We start from the raw sequence: 16,698 nt of genomic DNA on the forward strand, positions 1-16,698 counted from the left end.
AACTGTTATGGTACAGCAGCCAGAAGGTGAGAAAACAGAGTCAGAGTTAGAAACATTTTGTTCATTAGTCGTTTAGTAATAAGAGATGACTGTTATTTATTTTGATTTAAGATAACATAGTTTTGCATTTACTTGGAATTGTTACTGACCAGCAGTGCAAAGAATACTAGAAAATCTTCATGAAGTTGAAATGTCAAATGCCACTAAACTACCTGAGTAGCTTCATGGGTTATACTGTAATGCTGGACGCTACTCTTCTCGGTGAGAGTAAACTGTAGTATTTACTCAGTTGAGTAGCAAATATTTGTTTTTAATTCTCGCTCGGAAGGGGTAATGTCTATTTAGACAAGTATTTCTCATATCCAGAATGAGAAATTGTTCGTGGAGTGTTGTTAAACTCTGTAAACTATTCAGACCAATACTCAGAAAAATAAGCTTCTTAATTTTAGGTTTAAATTGCACAAGAAAATTCTGAATGGTACCAGACTTACGTTAAAGTTCCAGAAAGAGTAAGAAGTCCAAAATGTTAACAGCTTTTATTTTGGCAAACAATTATCAAGTTGTACATACAGTAATTTCCAACTAAATTCATAATTCATTTGATTATTGAAGCCTTTCTCAGCAACAAGGAGAGCAGGACAAGTACAGGGCATTGATCTACCATGGGAGATGTTCATGCACACACACATACACACACCATCCACAATGGGCAGATTTACTTCACACACGTCTTAAATGTCAGAAATACGCAGAGAACTCTGAAAGAAACCCACACAGACACAAGGGAGAACATGTGAACTCCACATAGAGTGCAGAGGATCCAAGATTCAGCCTCAAGACTCTCAGTGTTTTAGGGACTGTGGAGCTAACTATGGCGCCACCATGTGTAAAAGTGCAAAAAAGAACAAAACAAAAAACTGACATTGAAATGATTTGTTCAAATGCTGTCAGACTTATCTGTGCACACCAGAAACAACAGTCCAACATAAATAAGACACCTCTGTGAGATGTAAAATGTCCGTATCATTAATGTCATCTATTAAACATCATGTCTAAAAGAACTTCCTATGCTGTTAAGCCTAAGCTTGAGCTTTTTCTGCAGATGCAGCAGTCTGTGTTATGCCTGGGGTGGTTACACCCAAATTGACTTCATGCTCCATATGGCAATAATGAGCACTTTTCTTGGTTGCTCTTACAGAATTTTTTTATTGCCGTTAAAGTTACTGTACTATTAACGCCATTACCTGTAAGTTTTCTCTGCTGATACACACACATACATCTACATCTACCCCTAACCTAACTGCCTGTAGACATGAACAAGCACTTTCCCTCGTAATCCTCCCCTGCAGACCCACGTATACAGATCACTGGTCTCTGCAGGCGTACTACCTCAGGAAAAGTCTGGACTTGATGATGTTTTATTGCTGCTGTCTTTTATACTTATTATGTTTATTTTATTATTGATAGTGTATTGTGTATTTTAAGTATTCTGCCTTGAAGCCAAGTCCTACCAACAAAAAATTTCATTATGTGTATGCATAAGGACAATAAAGAATTCTACATCTAATTGTATGCCTTTGTGAAACAGCTTAATCAAATATTGAGTGTGTTGAAGTTTGTTTTCTTCGTTTTCAAATGATTGTGTTCCATATTCAAGAATGTTTTAAAGCAGTGTTTCACCATTTTCTGAGCAAGTCATTGCAGCTTCATGCTTCCAGTGATTTAGGTTCATTGCTTCTATGTCTCCAGGGTTATTTCCTGGTGTTCTAATTTTCCTCCCATGTCTCAAAGATATAAGCGTTACAAAAGAGGATAAAGTCAAGATTAAGAGTTGGGGTGACACCATGACATTGTATGTTGTAAATAAATAATGCTTTGCGTTGCATCTCTGAAGATGCGAGTCTGAAATTAGACTATTCAAGATGGCAACACTTCCAATTAAATACAGGCCATGCATTTAGAGGTGGGTCCAGGTGGACAGATACCAGAACTGATGTCAGAGGTGGTGAGGATGTCAGTCATTCGGTCTATAGAGGGAAGAAGAGAGGAGGCGTTAGAATACAGCGCCACCCCATGGATTGGAGGGGAATCACCACCACCAGAGCCTTTAGGCTGTCCCCAAGGTGCATGTGTGTGACAGACTATTAGGTTAATGTGAGTGTGGGTGAGTATATAGTATTTGCTAATATGACCTGCTCAGCGTTGAGTCTTCTTGATTTGCTCCTGAAGCTGACAGGATGGTCTCCAAACTACAACTGTAGTTCCTGAACTAGGTTAATCTGAATCAATAATAAATGTATGCTCTGAGTCCATCTAGATAGTTTGAAATCCATTTCATCGAATTTTAGAGTCATGAGGTGTCACACAGTATCAGGCATAACAGCAAACCATTTGCAACACAAATTCACTTACACAACTGCTGAACCAAGTTGAGATCACTAATCAAAATAACAGCATAATTTATAATAAATGGGCAACCCATGAGGGCATTTGGAGACTTCACAGAGATGGCGACTGGTCTTTAGAGGTGTGTAGCAGCACCACCCATTGTACTGTCTAATGTTATTAGATGCCAGTGAAATGGAATCTTTGCTGATGATGGAAATGTGTTCTATTCTTTAACCATGTGAATGTAAAATATGGATTAAATCATCATATATTGTCACACAGCCCATCTGATAGAAACTGAGTGTTACTTTTGTAAGTTTCTTTCAAGGCCAAAGCAGATTTGTTTGGCAGCTCATCATAAACAGAAGGAAGCCATGCCAGACTCTGTAAGAAAAGGAGGAGGAAATTGAAGTCAGGCTTAAACTGAACTGGAAGCCATTGAGCAGTTTTAACAACAGGAGTAATATGATCAGACTTCTAATTTTTTAATTATCCTTGCATTTGATTTTTGAATTAAATGTAGCGTGATTTCAGAATGATCCCAGGTGCCTAAAAATAAAGCATCCTTTCACACACGAATTAGATTTTATGTATTCTGCAGTGCAAGTCGTAGGCTTACCTTGGTGCTATTACAACACTCAATAAAATAAACATTAGACATCCATATTGCATTATTGTATTACATGTGTTATTTTTACCCACTAATAAAAATTCTGTTTAATCCACACACCTACCTATCCTCTTTTCTCCTTTTCATTGTGATTCATACTTGATCCAGTAGGCAAAAATGTCAGAATAATGAGTTCCAAAAAAAAAAGAAATGAGTCCACATGTGGTAGACTCATCTCTTCCCATAGTGTGTTCTGCTGTCTTTGACCACCTTGAATCTGTGTCATTGTCTCTGTTGTCTGATTGGTGTCCCTTGGACAGTGACCCCTCTCAATTACTTAAGGAGGCTTTTGATTCTTTAAGACCAAGTATTATTACCTTAATATATGCTAGCTTGTCCTCTGGTTGTGTTCCTTCCTGCTGCATTAAAATATGCTGTGGTGCAGCCACTTATTAAAAAACAAAATCTGGACGCCTCTAATCTGTCAAATTTCAGGCCAATTCCTAATTGTGACCTTTACATCTAAAGTCTTAGAAAAAGTTGTCCTTACTAAATTACAAACATTTCTGGACGAAAATAGTATTCTGGAAAAATTCCAATCCAGATTCAGATCCTGTTACAGCACTGAAACAGCCATGTTAAAAGTTTACAATGACTTCTTCCTAACAGCTGATGCTAGAAATTCTGCTGTTCTTGTTCTGCTGGATTTTGCCTCAGTTTTTGATACTGTGGATCATGTGATTCTCATATCCCGCCTTGAACTGTATGTAAGCATTCAAGGTAATGCCCTTAAATGGTTTAATTCTTACCTAAGCAATAGGAGTTTTTCTATTCACTTGGGTGAGTTCTCATCCTCTTTAGCCCCTCTTACTTGTGAGGTTCTGCAGGGTTCCATCCTTGGACCAGTTCTCTTTTTGATATACATGTTACCTTTTGGCTTGATTGTCAGGAAGTATGGCTTTTCCTTGTACTGCTATTCAGATCATTCTGTTAAATCTACCTGCGGCTAAAATCAAAGCAGAGCGAGATTATACAGACCCTCCATGTGTGCTTGAATGATATTAAAACTTGCATGGCAATGAATCTTCTTAAACTAAATGATAATAAAACTGAGGTTGTGGTGTTTAAATGCTCAGAATACTTGATGGTCCGTGATGTTGTTCTTGGACTCCTTGCCACATATCATAAAGCTTCAGTTAGGAACCTAGTGAATTTCCCCTTGGGATTAATAAAGTATCTATCTATCTATCTATCTATCTATCTATCTATCTAGGCGTGATTTTTGACAACTTATTCAAATTCGCCAAACAGATTAATTTTGTAGTTAAATTCAGCATTTTCCAGCTGAGACTTTTAGCTAAGGTAAAGACTGTTCTTTCTTTTAGTGATCTTGAAAAGGCCATCCATGTTTTTATAACATCTTGTTTGGACTACTGCAATTCTTTGTATGTAGGTGTTGATCAGGCCTACAACTAGTCCAGAACGCTGCTGCTCACTTATTGACTGGATCTTGTACGTGTGTTATTTTACCAATGCTGACCTCGCTCCATTGGCTTCCGGTCCGCTTCAGAATCAATTTTAAAATTCTATTACTTGTTTTTAAATGTTTGAATGGAATAGCCCCATCTTACTTCTTGAAACTTCCTCACTTATATATGCCAACAAGAGCACTGTGGTTTACTAGCCAGATGCCCTTAGTTGTACTGAGGGAGAGGTTGAAGCAAAAGGGGGATTGGGCTTTTGACGTAGCTGCTTCTTTACTTTAGAATGGCTTGCCTTATCATATTAAGTCTGCCACAACATTGGCCATTTTTAACCCATCATTAAAGTCTTTTCACTGGCATTTGACCATGCAAAAAGGTTGACATTATGTTTGTACATGCTGGCTCATGTGCATTCACGATTATAAATATGTATGCATATGTGTGGGTATTTGGAGTTTATCTTTTATGTAATTTTTGGTTATGCTTGTTGTTCTGTGAGTGTATATATACTGTTCAGAAGAATTAAAGGAACACTTTTTAATCAGAGTATAGCATCAAGTCAATGAAACTTCTGGGCTATTGATCGGTCAATTAAGTAGCAGAGGGGGTTGTTAATCAGTTTCAGCTGCTGTGGTGTTAATGAAATTAAAAACAGGTGCACTAGAGGGGCAACAATGAGACAACCCCCAAAACAGGAATGGTTTAACTAGTGCAGGCCACTGACATTTTTTTCCCTCCTTATCTTTTCTGACTGTTTTTTCACTAGTTTTGTATTTGGCTGAGGTCAGTGTCACTACTGGTAACAGGAGGAGATACCTGGACCCTACAGAGGTTGCACAAGTAGTCCAACTTCTCCTGGATGGCACATCAATATGTGCCATTGCCAGAAGATTTGCTCCCAGCACAGTCTCAAGGGCATGGAGAAGATTCCAGGAGACAGGTAGTTACTGTAGGAGAGCTGGACAGGGCTGTAGAAGGTCCTTAACCCATCAGCAGGACCGGAGGAAGGAGGAACAGGATGAGCACTGCCGGAGCCCTACAAAATGACCTCCAGCAGGCCACTGGTGTGAATTTCTCTGAATAAACAATCAGAAACAGACTTCATGAGGGTGGTCTGAGGGCCCAACGTCCTCTAGTGGGTCCTGTGCTCACTGCCCGGCACCAGGGAGCTTCATTGGCATTTGCCATAGAATACCAGAATTGGCATATCCACCACTGGTGCCCTGTGCTTTTCACAGATGAGAGCAGGTTCACCCTGAGTACACGTGACAGACGTGAAAGGGCCTGGAGAAGACGTGGAGAATGTTATGCTGCTTGTAACATCGTTCAGCATGGCAGGTTTGGTGGTGGGTCAGTGATGGTCTGAGGAGGCATAGCCATGGAGGGACGCACAGACCTCTACAGGCTAGACAATGGCAACTTGACTGCCATTAAGTATCAGGATGAAATCCTTGGATCCATTGTTAGACCCTATGCTGGTGCAGTGGGTCCTGGGTTATTCTTGGTGCATGACAATGCCCGGCCTCATGTGGTGAGAGTATTCAGGCAGTTCCTGGAAGATGATGGAATGGATACCATTGACTTGCCCCCATGCTCGCCTGACCTAAATCCAATAGAACATCTGTGGGACATTATGTTTTGGTCCATCCGACGATGCCAGGTTGCACCTCAGACTGTCCAGGAGCTCAGTGATGCCCTGGTCCAGATCTGGGAGGAGATCCCCCAGGACACCATCTGTCGTCTTATTAGGAGCATGTCCCCATGTTGGAATGCCTGCCATCTAGTGTATCGGTGGAATAAACTGTCAGAGCCGAATAACTCTCCTAATTATATCGATATATTGGCCCCCTGGACCTGTCCCAGCAGGGATGTCAGAGTAACCAGTTGTCTAGCAGGGAAAATCCTTTCTTTTTATCTGCCTTATTCTTCCCCTGGCCTCCTGGCCAGGCATGGTCATGGATCAGAGCCTATACTGGCAAGGACGCCTAAAGATACATGAGGGTCTTACAAAGCATAGGAGAGCTGCCTGAAGAGAAACTCTGGCCTAGATGGTGCGGCATAAACAAATTGCAAAAAATAAAATAAAAAAGTAAAACAAAGTAATGCAGAAATTCTCCATGAAGAAGGTAAATAAAAACCACATATACAAAGGACCAGAAAACCCAAAACTGATTTTGAAAGGCACGGAATCATTATTAGGAGTTCAGAGGGTTTCTACAGTAGCACTTCTCTTGTTGACACCAGATATTACTAAACAAACATCCATCCCACTATAGGGTCACTGGGGTCTGCTGGAGCCAATCCCAGTCAACACAGGGTGCAAGGCAGGAAACAAACCCTGGGCAGGGCGCTAGCCCACTGCAGGGCACACACACTAAGGACAATTTAGAATTGCCAGTGCACCTAACCTGCATGTCTTTGGACTGTGGGAGGAAACCCATGCAAATACGGGGAGATCATGCAAACTCCATGCAGGGAGGACACGGGAAGCGAACCCAGGTCTCCTTACTGCAAGGCAGCAGCACTACCACTGCGCCACCATGCCACCCACTAAACAAACATTAATGGATTATTCTGTTTGTCAATCTTAATGACAATCTTTATACCACGTGAAATGAAATCACCATAAAATTAAGTAACATAACTCAGATTTAAGACAAACACCCTAGCAAAGGCCGCAATACTCGAATCGGAGAGGTGATTGATGTCAACAAAAAGACTGATCCTGCTTTCACGCAGAAAGCTTTTACTGGGAGAACTTTTGCCTGAATTTCAAAGTAGAATTTAAACCTAAATCTTAAGTAATGCTAGTAGCTGGAACTTTGGTAGTTTTTTTTTTTTTCTTGAAGTGTAACAGAAAGTTGACAAAAGAGAACAAACAGTAACACTTTCTTTTATAATGACACTGCAGGACCAATTTAGGGAAATTCCAAACCACTTTTCAGTGCTTGTTGTGTTTGCTGCGTGTTGGGTACAAGAGAATCCTCTCAACGGCTCACCTAGAAAGGAGCAGTTTTTTTGATCCTGTAATTTAAATTATAAAAATTACAGTTTGATTTCCAGTCCATGCCATGTTGTTTACTCAGAAAAGCAAGCAGGAACTATTCACAGGTGAAGCTGAGGATGTGTCCAGAAGTGCGACTGACCAGCGTGTGCTGTAGGCGGATGTAACTCCTGGAATGTATGCTGGGGTTTGGAGACAGAGGAGTTCACGTGACACTTGAGAACAAGGATGTGGGCTGAGAAACGGCCAGCTTTACTGAGCTACACAATTGGATTTGCAAAGCCAAAACTGACAGCTTGTGCATAAAATCCTATGTATAAGGACTTGTACATCATACAGGATCAGCACGTATTGCTTAGTGTCACACAGTAACCAGCAGTGGAAGCTGAATTTGCAGCCTTGTGGTTTTGCATTCACTTCCTCAATCACAAGGCTATACTGTTTAATGACTTAGGATATTTCCTCATGCATTTTATTATTTTCATTTTTAGAGTCTGTGGTAATAAAGTCACTTCCTTATGCAATATAATTTATGTCTAAAATGCTTATATTTATTTATTCTTTAGGGACAAGAGGTCGTGAAAAAGGGGAATTCACAAACCTACAGGGAATCTCTGCTTCTGGAAATGGAAGGATAGTCGTAGCAGACAGCAACAACCAGTGCATCCAGGTATGCAGCTCAATCTGGAAGAAAGGAGCACAACTAGTCCTAACTTTTCTTATAACATTTCAAAGGATAAAATGTATATACAGTACTTATTTTTCTTTGCCCGGTGAGTTGAAAGATATTTCTTATTGGCTATGACGTACTTAAACAAACTCCCAAATTATATAGCCATTTATACAAGCATATTTTTTACGTGGTGCCTTATATAAAAATGATTATTGTAAAGAATTAAATCATTAGGATTAAACATTCACAGAACAAACAACAAATCAGTCAATTATATGAAGTTTACCCTAAACTTAACTTGACAATAACAGAAATAAAAATGAGTTTTGTGAGTCACACAAAGCCATGCAACCACAAATTCCAGTGAAGTCATGCATTCCCAAGAGTTAGAAATAACACTCTGTATGTGGTTGTGTATGTGAGTGGGTCGAGTGATGGACTGGTGCTCTTGCCAGAGATATTTTCTACTTTGTGCTCAGTACCCTTGGGTTAAACAGTCCCAGTCTTTATTGTTTAACCTTTTTAAACCAGCTCAGGGTAATGGGGGCTGGAGCCTGTTCCACCAAAAGAGATCATATACTGGAGCCAACCCTAGATTGAACACTGGTCTATCACAGGGAAGGTGCACACCCTCATGGTTCAGAATTGCTACCTAACCATCCTGTGCATCTTTAGGATGTTAAAGAAAAACCTACAGAAATTCCATGCAGGCAGTGCTGCAAACTAGGTTCAGACTCAGAAGTCTGGTGCAGTGAGGTGGCACTGTCACTCATTTGAAAATATATCAGCGATAAATGCAGGCTAAACCTGTTTTTCTGTTTAAACTGGTTTAACTTTACCAGTTGGAATTTGTTTAAATCATTGGGATTTTCCCAAAGCCTTATTTTCCTTCAGTCAAAAAGTAATGAGGCACTGAGACACACTTGAGCAGTTCACTTGATTTTTTTAAGTCTGTACTCATTTCTTTGGACAAAGTAGTGGTAGACCAGTGATTAAAGATTTCAGATTTAAGACTGTATATTATTCTGAATAACCACAAATGCTAGTACTTATGCCACGGTACTTACTTTACTTACCTTGGTAGTGACATCCATGTCTCTGGTGACTCTTCCTATGAAGTCAGTAGACAGCTTGGGAGAGCATGGGAGTCATGAGGTCACTGGAAAGGGGAGTGATATCCGATATCTATGCAAAAGAACGAATGTCCAAGTCTTTAGAGTCCTGGTGCTTCCTGTTTTGCTATGCAGTTGCGAGACATGGACGCTATCCAGTGACCTGAGACGAAGACTGAACTCCTTTGGTACTGTGTCTCTTCGGGGAATCCTTGGGTACCGTTGGTTTGACTTTGTGTCGAATGAGTGGTTGCTCATGGAGTCCCGAACGAGACACATTACCTGCATTGTGAGGTAGCGTTAGTTGCTGCAATAAGGCCATGTGGCGCTTTTCCCCGAGTGCGATCCAGCTCATAAGATCCTCATTGCCGGGGACCCGAGTGACCTGGCTGCGGCAGATAGGGGGTTATTTCCGGGGTGGGTTGCCAACCGGGATTCTAAATTGTTTCGTCGTGTAGTGGGTGCGGCAACGCACTGTGCCAGTACATGCTCCCCAACTTGACTTGACTAGTACTTATATTACTACTACTCTAAATAATAATTTCAATAATATAAATTTCTCATCCTCTATGCCTAAAATAAATATATAAAATGCATTAAGTGATCAATGTGCCTTATACTCCCAGGGTCCCGGGTTGAACTCTGTTCTCTGCCTTATGTGCAGTGTCGAATTATACACGATCAGTACGGTGGCCTAATGTTGTAACCCCAAGGACAAACGATAGAAAATGAAGTCATGTGTCGCTCACAAACAAGGGGCGTCGCGTGCAACATAGGTCGGGTGTCAGTGACTTCAAACAAGTGCTGCGCACAAAATAAGAAGAGTGTGAACAAATGGAGGCAAGTGCCGCGCTCGAAATCGAAGTGGAGTGTATGGAAAAGGTAGGTACGAATTCAAAACGAAAGAAATGTCAATCACTTTTGAGTGAGCGCGATGACAGCGGCGAGTATGGCTTTCAAACTTATTTTGATTTGAAATAATGTAGCTGCCATTACCTATAGTGTAACAAAAGTATTACTATAACGTCAGACCCATTTTTAAGTTGCGTGTACGTATACTGGGCGGCACGGTGGCGCAGTGGTAGCGCTGCCGCGCAGTTAGGAGACCCGGGTTCGCTTCTCCCCGCGTCTGCGTGGGTTTCCTCCGGGCGCTCCGGTTTCCTCCCACAGTCCAAAGACATGCTGGTTTGGTGGATTGGGCTTGGTGTGTTTGTGTGTGTCCTGCGGTGGGTTGGCACCCTGCCCAGGATTGGTTCCTGCCTTGTGCCCTGTGTTGGTTGGGATTGGCTCCAGCAGGCCCCCGTGACCCTGTGTTTGAATTCAGCCTGTTGGATAATGGATGGATGTACGTATACTGGAACATTATGTACATTACGATAACAGTTCTACCATTGAACAATTAAGATACATTAATATAAATGCGAGTATGTGTGTCTGTTACTTTGATTGTGGAGAGGAGCCAAACTAGGTAAGCCCTGGAGTAAATACAACCCCTTATATACACAACCATGATCACCTGAGCCAGATGTTCCGTGGAAGCAGGCATCCTATGGAAATGTGCTTCTGCGCATGCGCTACACACGTCAATTCTTAAACAGTCAATAAATAAGTCTCTTAAATAGATAAATAAAAACAGACGCTACTAAAAATATTAGTTGTCTTTTAAGCCTTTAGGAGCAAACGTATCCAATGCCTCAGTCCAATTCCTTTCCAATTTTAGTATCTGTTTTGTTTTTTCAGTCCAGTTGTCCTTGTAAGCCGAACATGATTGGGATTAGCAACCTTAGAAAAACAATTGGCTTAATGTAAGTAATATAAAAATGGTATGTTCATTTCGACGTTTTCCCTTTTAAACGTGTAACTATTTGCATGTACAGTATATCTTATTTCGACAAGGCTGCACAAATCGACAGAACACCGGGTAATTTAAACTCAGTAAGCACGTCTTCTAGAGGAGTCCGGCCGTCATTTCGACGTGCCGACTTTGTGGTTTCATACGAAACGAAAATGGCAATGTCATTAAAACCAACGGTGGAAATTCACATTTTCTCACAACTTGTTCACAAGCGTTCTTTTTTCCAGAAATGTCTTTGTTTTTTGTTAAAGTGAAAAATATCTCTTAAAACGCAATGAAAGTCCGAAAACGCTCCGAAATGAGCGCAACATACACATAAAATCAGCACCAATGTATACAGTTGTACTTGTGAATTTTGTGACAGCCTTTACATGTTTTGTGAACATTACTGATTATTTTTTAACATGTTTAAAATATCGCATAACTTACACCAATGTAAAATTCATTTTTAAAGATCAATCCCTAATTGTACATTTTGCAACTCATATTTGGCCTTTTTCTTCCATCGAAGACCCTTAAAATGACATACATGTACCGTCATGTTATCATTCGGGGTCTTTTATTTTGAACTGCATAGCTACCGTTTAAAAGGCGAGGCTGTAACACCAGGTTGCAGAAGTCCATGGGGTCTTTTATCTGGCATTGTAAGGGTCTTCCCCTTAAATAAAAAACAAAATATGACTTGTAAAATGCAAATGTCAAACGAATATCGAACGGCAAGCTAACTTTACTTCGGTCAGGTAATTTATTTAACTAATTTCCAAAACAATGATTCATGGGAACGCGCACGTACTTTATTAATACACTGCCTGTCATTACTGCGATGTGCCTACTGGTTCCACTTGTTGATAGATATACTGTATTTATTCTCTCATCTCGCATACAAAGAACGTTTGCGTGTTTGTAAGTTCTAAAATAACGTAATCACAGTGTAGTATTGGAAGCAACATAACATTTTAATAACCAGTTCTTATTCTTCTCCGCCTTGTCAGACAGTTAAGTCCTAATAAGCAGACTGTTCGAAAGGAATTAAAGTGTGATTATTTTTATATGTTTGACAAAAACACAAGTTCTCTCTTGTCGATTATGATTTATATGTAAGATGCCTGAATAACTAAATATGTGAAAGAAGTAAAACTGGAAGTATCCGTGCTTCTGCTGGCAGAATATACATGCGTCGTGTGCGCGTTCCCACGAATGTGGCAAGGGGGTGGGAGGCCGACTGGCTTATGGGGTACTTTAGAACATTAGAACAATCTAGAAGAGAAGAGGCCATTCAGCCCAACAAAGTCCGCCAGTCATATCCCACTTATTTCTTCCAACAATTAGATAGATATATAGATAGATAGATAGATAGATACTTTATTATGCAGGGGTTTATAATTTGATCAAACACTTGTTATGACGGACTGCTTTATAACGCACACCTAGATTCTCCAAATTAGCCTCGCGTAAAAGATTGTGCAGGTTTCTGTCTACATGGTAGCTTCGGCTTCTCAGAAAGAGATTAATGAATAGAAAAAGTGCTGCCTACAATGATGCTCATTTATCTTCTTGATTTCGTGACTTTTATGTGTCCTTTTATCAAAATAGAATGCAATTGCTAAATGCAAATTTGGAATAGAGGGTACTTTCCTATGCTGACTTATACCCCTCTTGATATATACTGTATTATTCAATTATCAACAATCATCACGTTTACTGGGAGTAATTGACAGTTTTTTCCACCAACCAGCATTTTCTTTGGTTGTGAATTCGTACCCACATTTTCCATACATAAAGAGTTCTGCGCGCAAGTGTCCGGATTTGCTGGCTCCCCTCTTACTTGGCGCATTGCCCCTTTTGTTTATGCTCGTCAGATGGCCTTATGATGGTCTCTCTTTCATAAGGCACCCCTGCAGGGTTGCTTGGCAGTTTAATGATCAGAAGGCTTAAATGGACATCCTTACAACATCAAGGGGAGTTCAGAGAGTTTTATAGGGCCAGGCCTAGACCCATACTTACCTCCCATGTTAATCTGGAAATACAACATAGTCCTATTTAGTATTGCTAAATTGCCATCCCATACCATTTTCTAAGCCCGCTTACTCCTGAGCAGGGTAGCAAGAGGCTGACGCCTATCCCAGCAAGGATAGTGCAAATTGCAGGAACAGTCCCCTGGACATGGCACCAGTCCATTGCATGGGAACACATTTCACACACGCGCACATACCACAAACAGGCCAACCGAGTGTCCCCTGTTCACCTAACCTGCATGTCTTTGGACTGTGGGAGGAAAATGGAGTACACAAAGGAAACCCACAGAGACACTGGGAGAACATGCAAACTCCACACAAAGAAGAACTGGGACACAAACCCTGGTCTCTTTTCTACAAGGTAGTAGCACTACCACTGCACTATCATGCCTAAATTATTGATTAAGAAATATTATAAGCACAGAAAAAGGTGATGGATTTTGCTGCAAATCATTTAAAACAACAAATACTTAAAAATGAAGTTTTTTGTATGTTCATAGCTATGTAGGGTCATCATTGCCATTTGTAAAGAGTACAGAGAGATTCTTACTTGCATGTGCTATGTTTAGTATGTTGGCCTGTGACAAATGATAGAGGTCACCTTCCCTCAGCATCACTGCCGGTGCCTTCGTGCATGTAAAACATTAATTGAGCATGTGTGGTAATTGCGATTGAAAGATTAACTGAAGAGACTGCTGCAGTCCACCACTTGTAAAGTAATTTGCAATTCAGGCTTCATCAGCTTCTTAAAGCTACTGAATGCAAGCATTGAAATAAATCAAGCAAGAAAGTCCATATTATAGAGTATAAACACAATAATATTGTTGCATTTCAGCTACTGCCTACAAGAGCTTGGGTCCTATAGAATTTGCACATGATCTGTGTGTACATAAGGCCCTTTGTGTGCAGGCTGGTATGTAATCAGCACTCGCTGTTTGCCTAAGAATGTGTTTGTATTGTGTAATTCACAAATAACCCATAAATGGTGACATTCTGTCTCATGACATGACAGTACCTAATAACTGTGTCTGAAAAAAAACCAATTCAGATAATGATGATTTATTGTTTAATTCATGACTTGCTATGGGAAAGTGATAAAAGCAGATTACACAAGTGTAGGAAAATACAGATACCTGGAAGTGTAAACCAAAAGAAATAAATCACTGCCGGTATAATACATTCTACCTGAACTGTACAAAAAAAATAGTCTGTTTTAATAAGCAAGATGGGCAGATACACCTTGAAAATAAGGGAAAGTTACAGAGAATTAGAATGTCAAGCTGCAGCAGGGAAACTCACGACAAGTTCTCCTTCACTACAGTTTTATTTGGTCAGCTTTATATATTAACTTCTTAAAGATGTTGACTTGCCTTGACATTAATTTGTGTAGCAACATTTTCTCTTTACAGATATAAAGTTCAGCATATTATGATTTTAGGCACATTCACATATAATGAAATAAGTACCTATACCAACTGTCATTGTCTTGTCTATTTGTCCGGATGAAGCAAAATTATTTTTCTTTCTCTATAATTTATTCAAAAAGCTCCCGGCCTACTTTGCACCAAGGTGTGATGTACCCTGAGAATTTAACAGAGGCTTTAACTCTCCATGTGGTACATCTTTCAAAAATGTTTTAAGGAATTTGAACTACAATCAGTCACAGACCCTCCCCAACAACCATAGCACTTCAGCGCCATTTTACATCAGTTCAGTTGAAATCTGCTGTGCTTGCAAGTTGTTTGTCTACCGCAAGCTTATTTGGGCTGTGTTTTTAACTACATGAAATTGAAAAATATTGTATCAACCCTGCTCTGTATAATGTTGTGATGGTGTGTCATGTATGTGCAGAGATATAACCCCAAGAGAAATTCCTAGCGTCTAAGCTGCCTAGCAATAAAGTTCAAGTTTCAAAATGATTTATGTAATATTGTCTATTAACACATGCAACTGCATTCTGTTATAACTGATATTTTTTGTATATGACTCACTGTTATAAAAAATGTGAGAAATTACTCTTTGAAGTAACAAATATAAAATGCTCCAACTTTCAAATCAGTTAACTAAGCCCCTGAATGCATCGGTATGTTACACCATGCATACAGTACATTTGTTTAGTTTCCTAACAGAATGCGCTGACCAAACAATACTGCACATGGTTATAAATAAATAAAAAGATGTTTTCTCCACTATTCTCATATATAATATCAATCAATCAATCAACATTTATTTATATAGCACATATTCATACAAAAAAATGTAGCTCAAAGTGCTTTACAAAATGAATAGAAAAATAGAAGACACAATAAAAAATAAACATAAGTCAACATTAATTAACATAGAATAAGTAAGGTCCGATGGCCAGGGTGGACAGAAAAACAAAAAAAAAAAAAACTCCAGAGGCTGGAGAAAAAAAATAAAATCTGTAGGGGTTCCAGACTACGAGACCGCCCAGTCCCCTCTGGGCAATCTACCTAACATAAGTCAAACAGTCCTCTTTGTATTTAGGGTTTTCATGGAAGGACCTGATGATGATGGTCACGTAGACTTCTGGCTTTCAGTCCATCAATGTTGGTGCATCATGATGCTTTGAGTAGGTGGTGGTGGCGCAGGCCGCCACCACAAAGAAACCGGAAAAAGAAACAGAAGAGAGAGTAGGGGTCAGTATGGATTTTAGAGCCATTATGAATAGTTATTGTGATGAATTGAACATACAGAGTATCAGGATTAAGTTAAAGTGAATTTATGAGAAGGCCATGTTAAAGTAATGTGTTTTCAGCAGTTTTTTAAAGTGCTCTACTGTATTAGCCTGGCGAATTCCTATTGGCAGGCTATTCCAGATTTTAGGTGCATAACAGCAGAAGGCCGCTTCACCACTTCTTTTAAGTTTAGCTTTTGGAATTATAAGGAGACACTCATTTGAAGATCTAAGGTTACGATTTGGAATATAACGTGTCAGGCATTCCGATATATAAGATGGAGCGAGATTATTTAAGGCTTTATAAACCATAAGCAGTATTTTAAAGTCAATCCTGAATGACACAGGCAACCAGTGTAGTGACATCAAAACTGGAGAAATGTGTTCGGATTTTCTTTTCCCAGTTAGGATTCTAGCAGCTGCATTCTGCACTCGTTGCAAATGATTTATTGAGAAATCTTCCAAGTTTTCTTGGTCAGCTTATGTCAGCATCAGCAAGTTTTTTTAGACACTTTTAAAATACATTTGGAAAATATGCAGACTATTTAAAATGTATGTAATCCTTAATCAAGAATTATTATACTTGACTGAGAACATGAAAGCATCCACCCATTTGTTTTCTATGAGGAAAACATAAGTAACCTCATTTAAATAATACAAGGTGAGTCAAAATTATGTTAACTCTAATGGTACTGCTGTATATATCCTTGTATACAATTTTTTATGGACAATGTATGTGCCACATATGTTACATGTTCGAACGTGATGGCAAACAGGTTGAGACATTCCTGTAAATCATCTTGCACATATAAAGTATGTTTTGTGAATAAATTGTTTCTGCCATTCATATGTCAACACA

General features: G+C 39.6%; 1 protein-coding gene across 2 annotated transcripts in view; it reads left to right on the forward strand.

The window, feature by feature from the left end:
- LOC120523085 (tripartite motif-containing protein 3-like) overlaps positions 1-16,698 on the forward strand; it is a 124,467-nt gene that overhangs the window by 73,873 nt on the left and 33,896 nt on the right. For both annotated transcript variants that reach the window (XM_039744054.1, XM_039744055.1), the window contains exon 7: positions 8,053-8,156. In XM_039744054.1, coding sequence (XP_039599988.1) covers positions 8,053-8,156 — 104 coding nt within the window. The remainder of the gene's footprint in view (positions 1-8,052; positions 8,157-16,698) is intronic.

The sequence above is a fragment of the Polypterus senegalus genome, chromosome 2 (assembly GCF_016835505.1).
Source record: "Polypterus senegalus isolate Bchr_013 chromosome 2, ASM1683550v1, whole genome shotgun sequence".
Lineage (NCBI taxonomy): Eukaryota > Metazoa > Chordata > Cladistia > Polypteriformes > Polypteridae > Polypterus > Polypterus senegalus.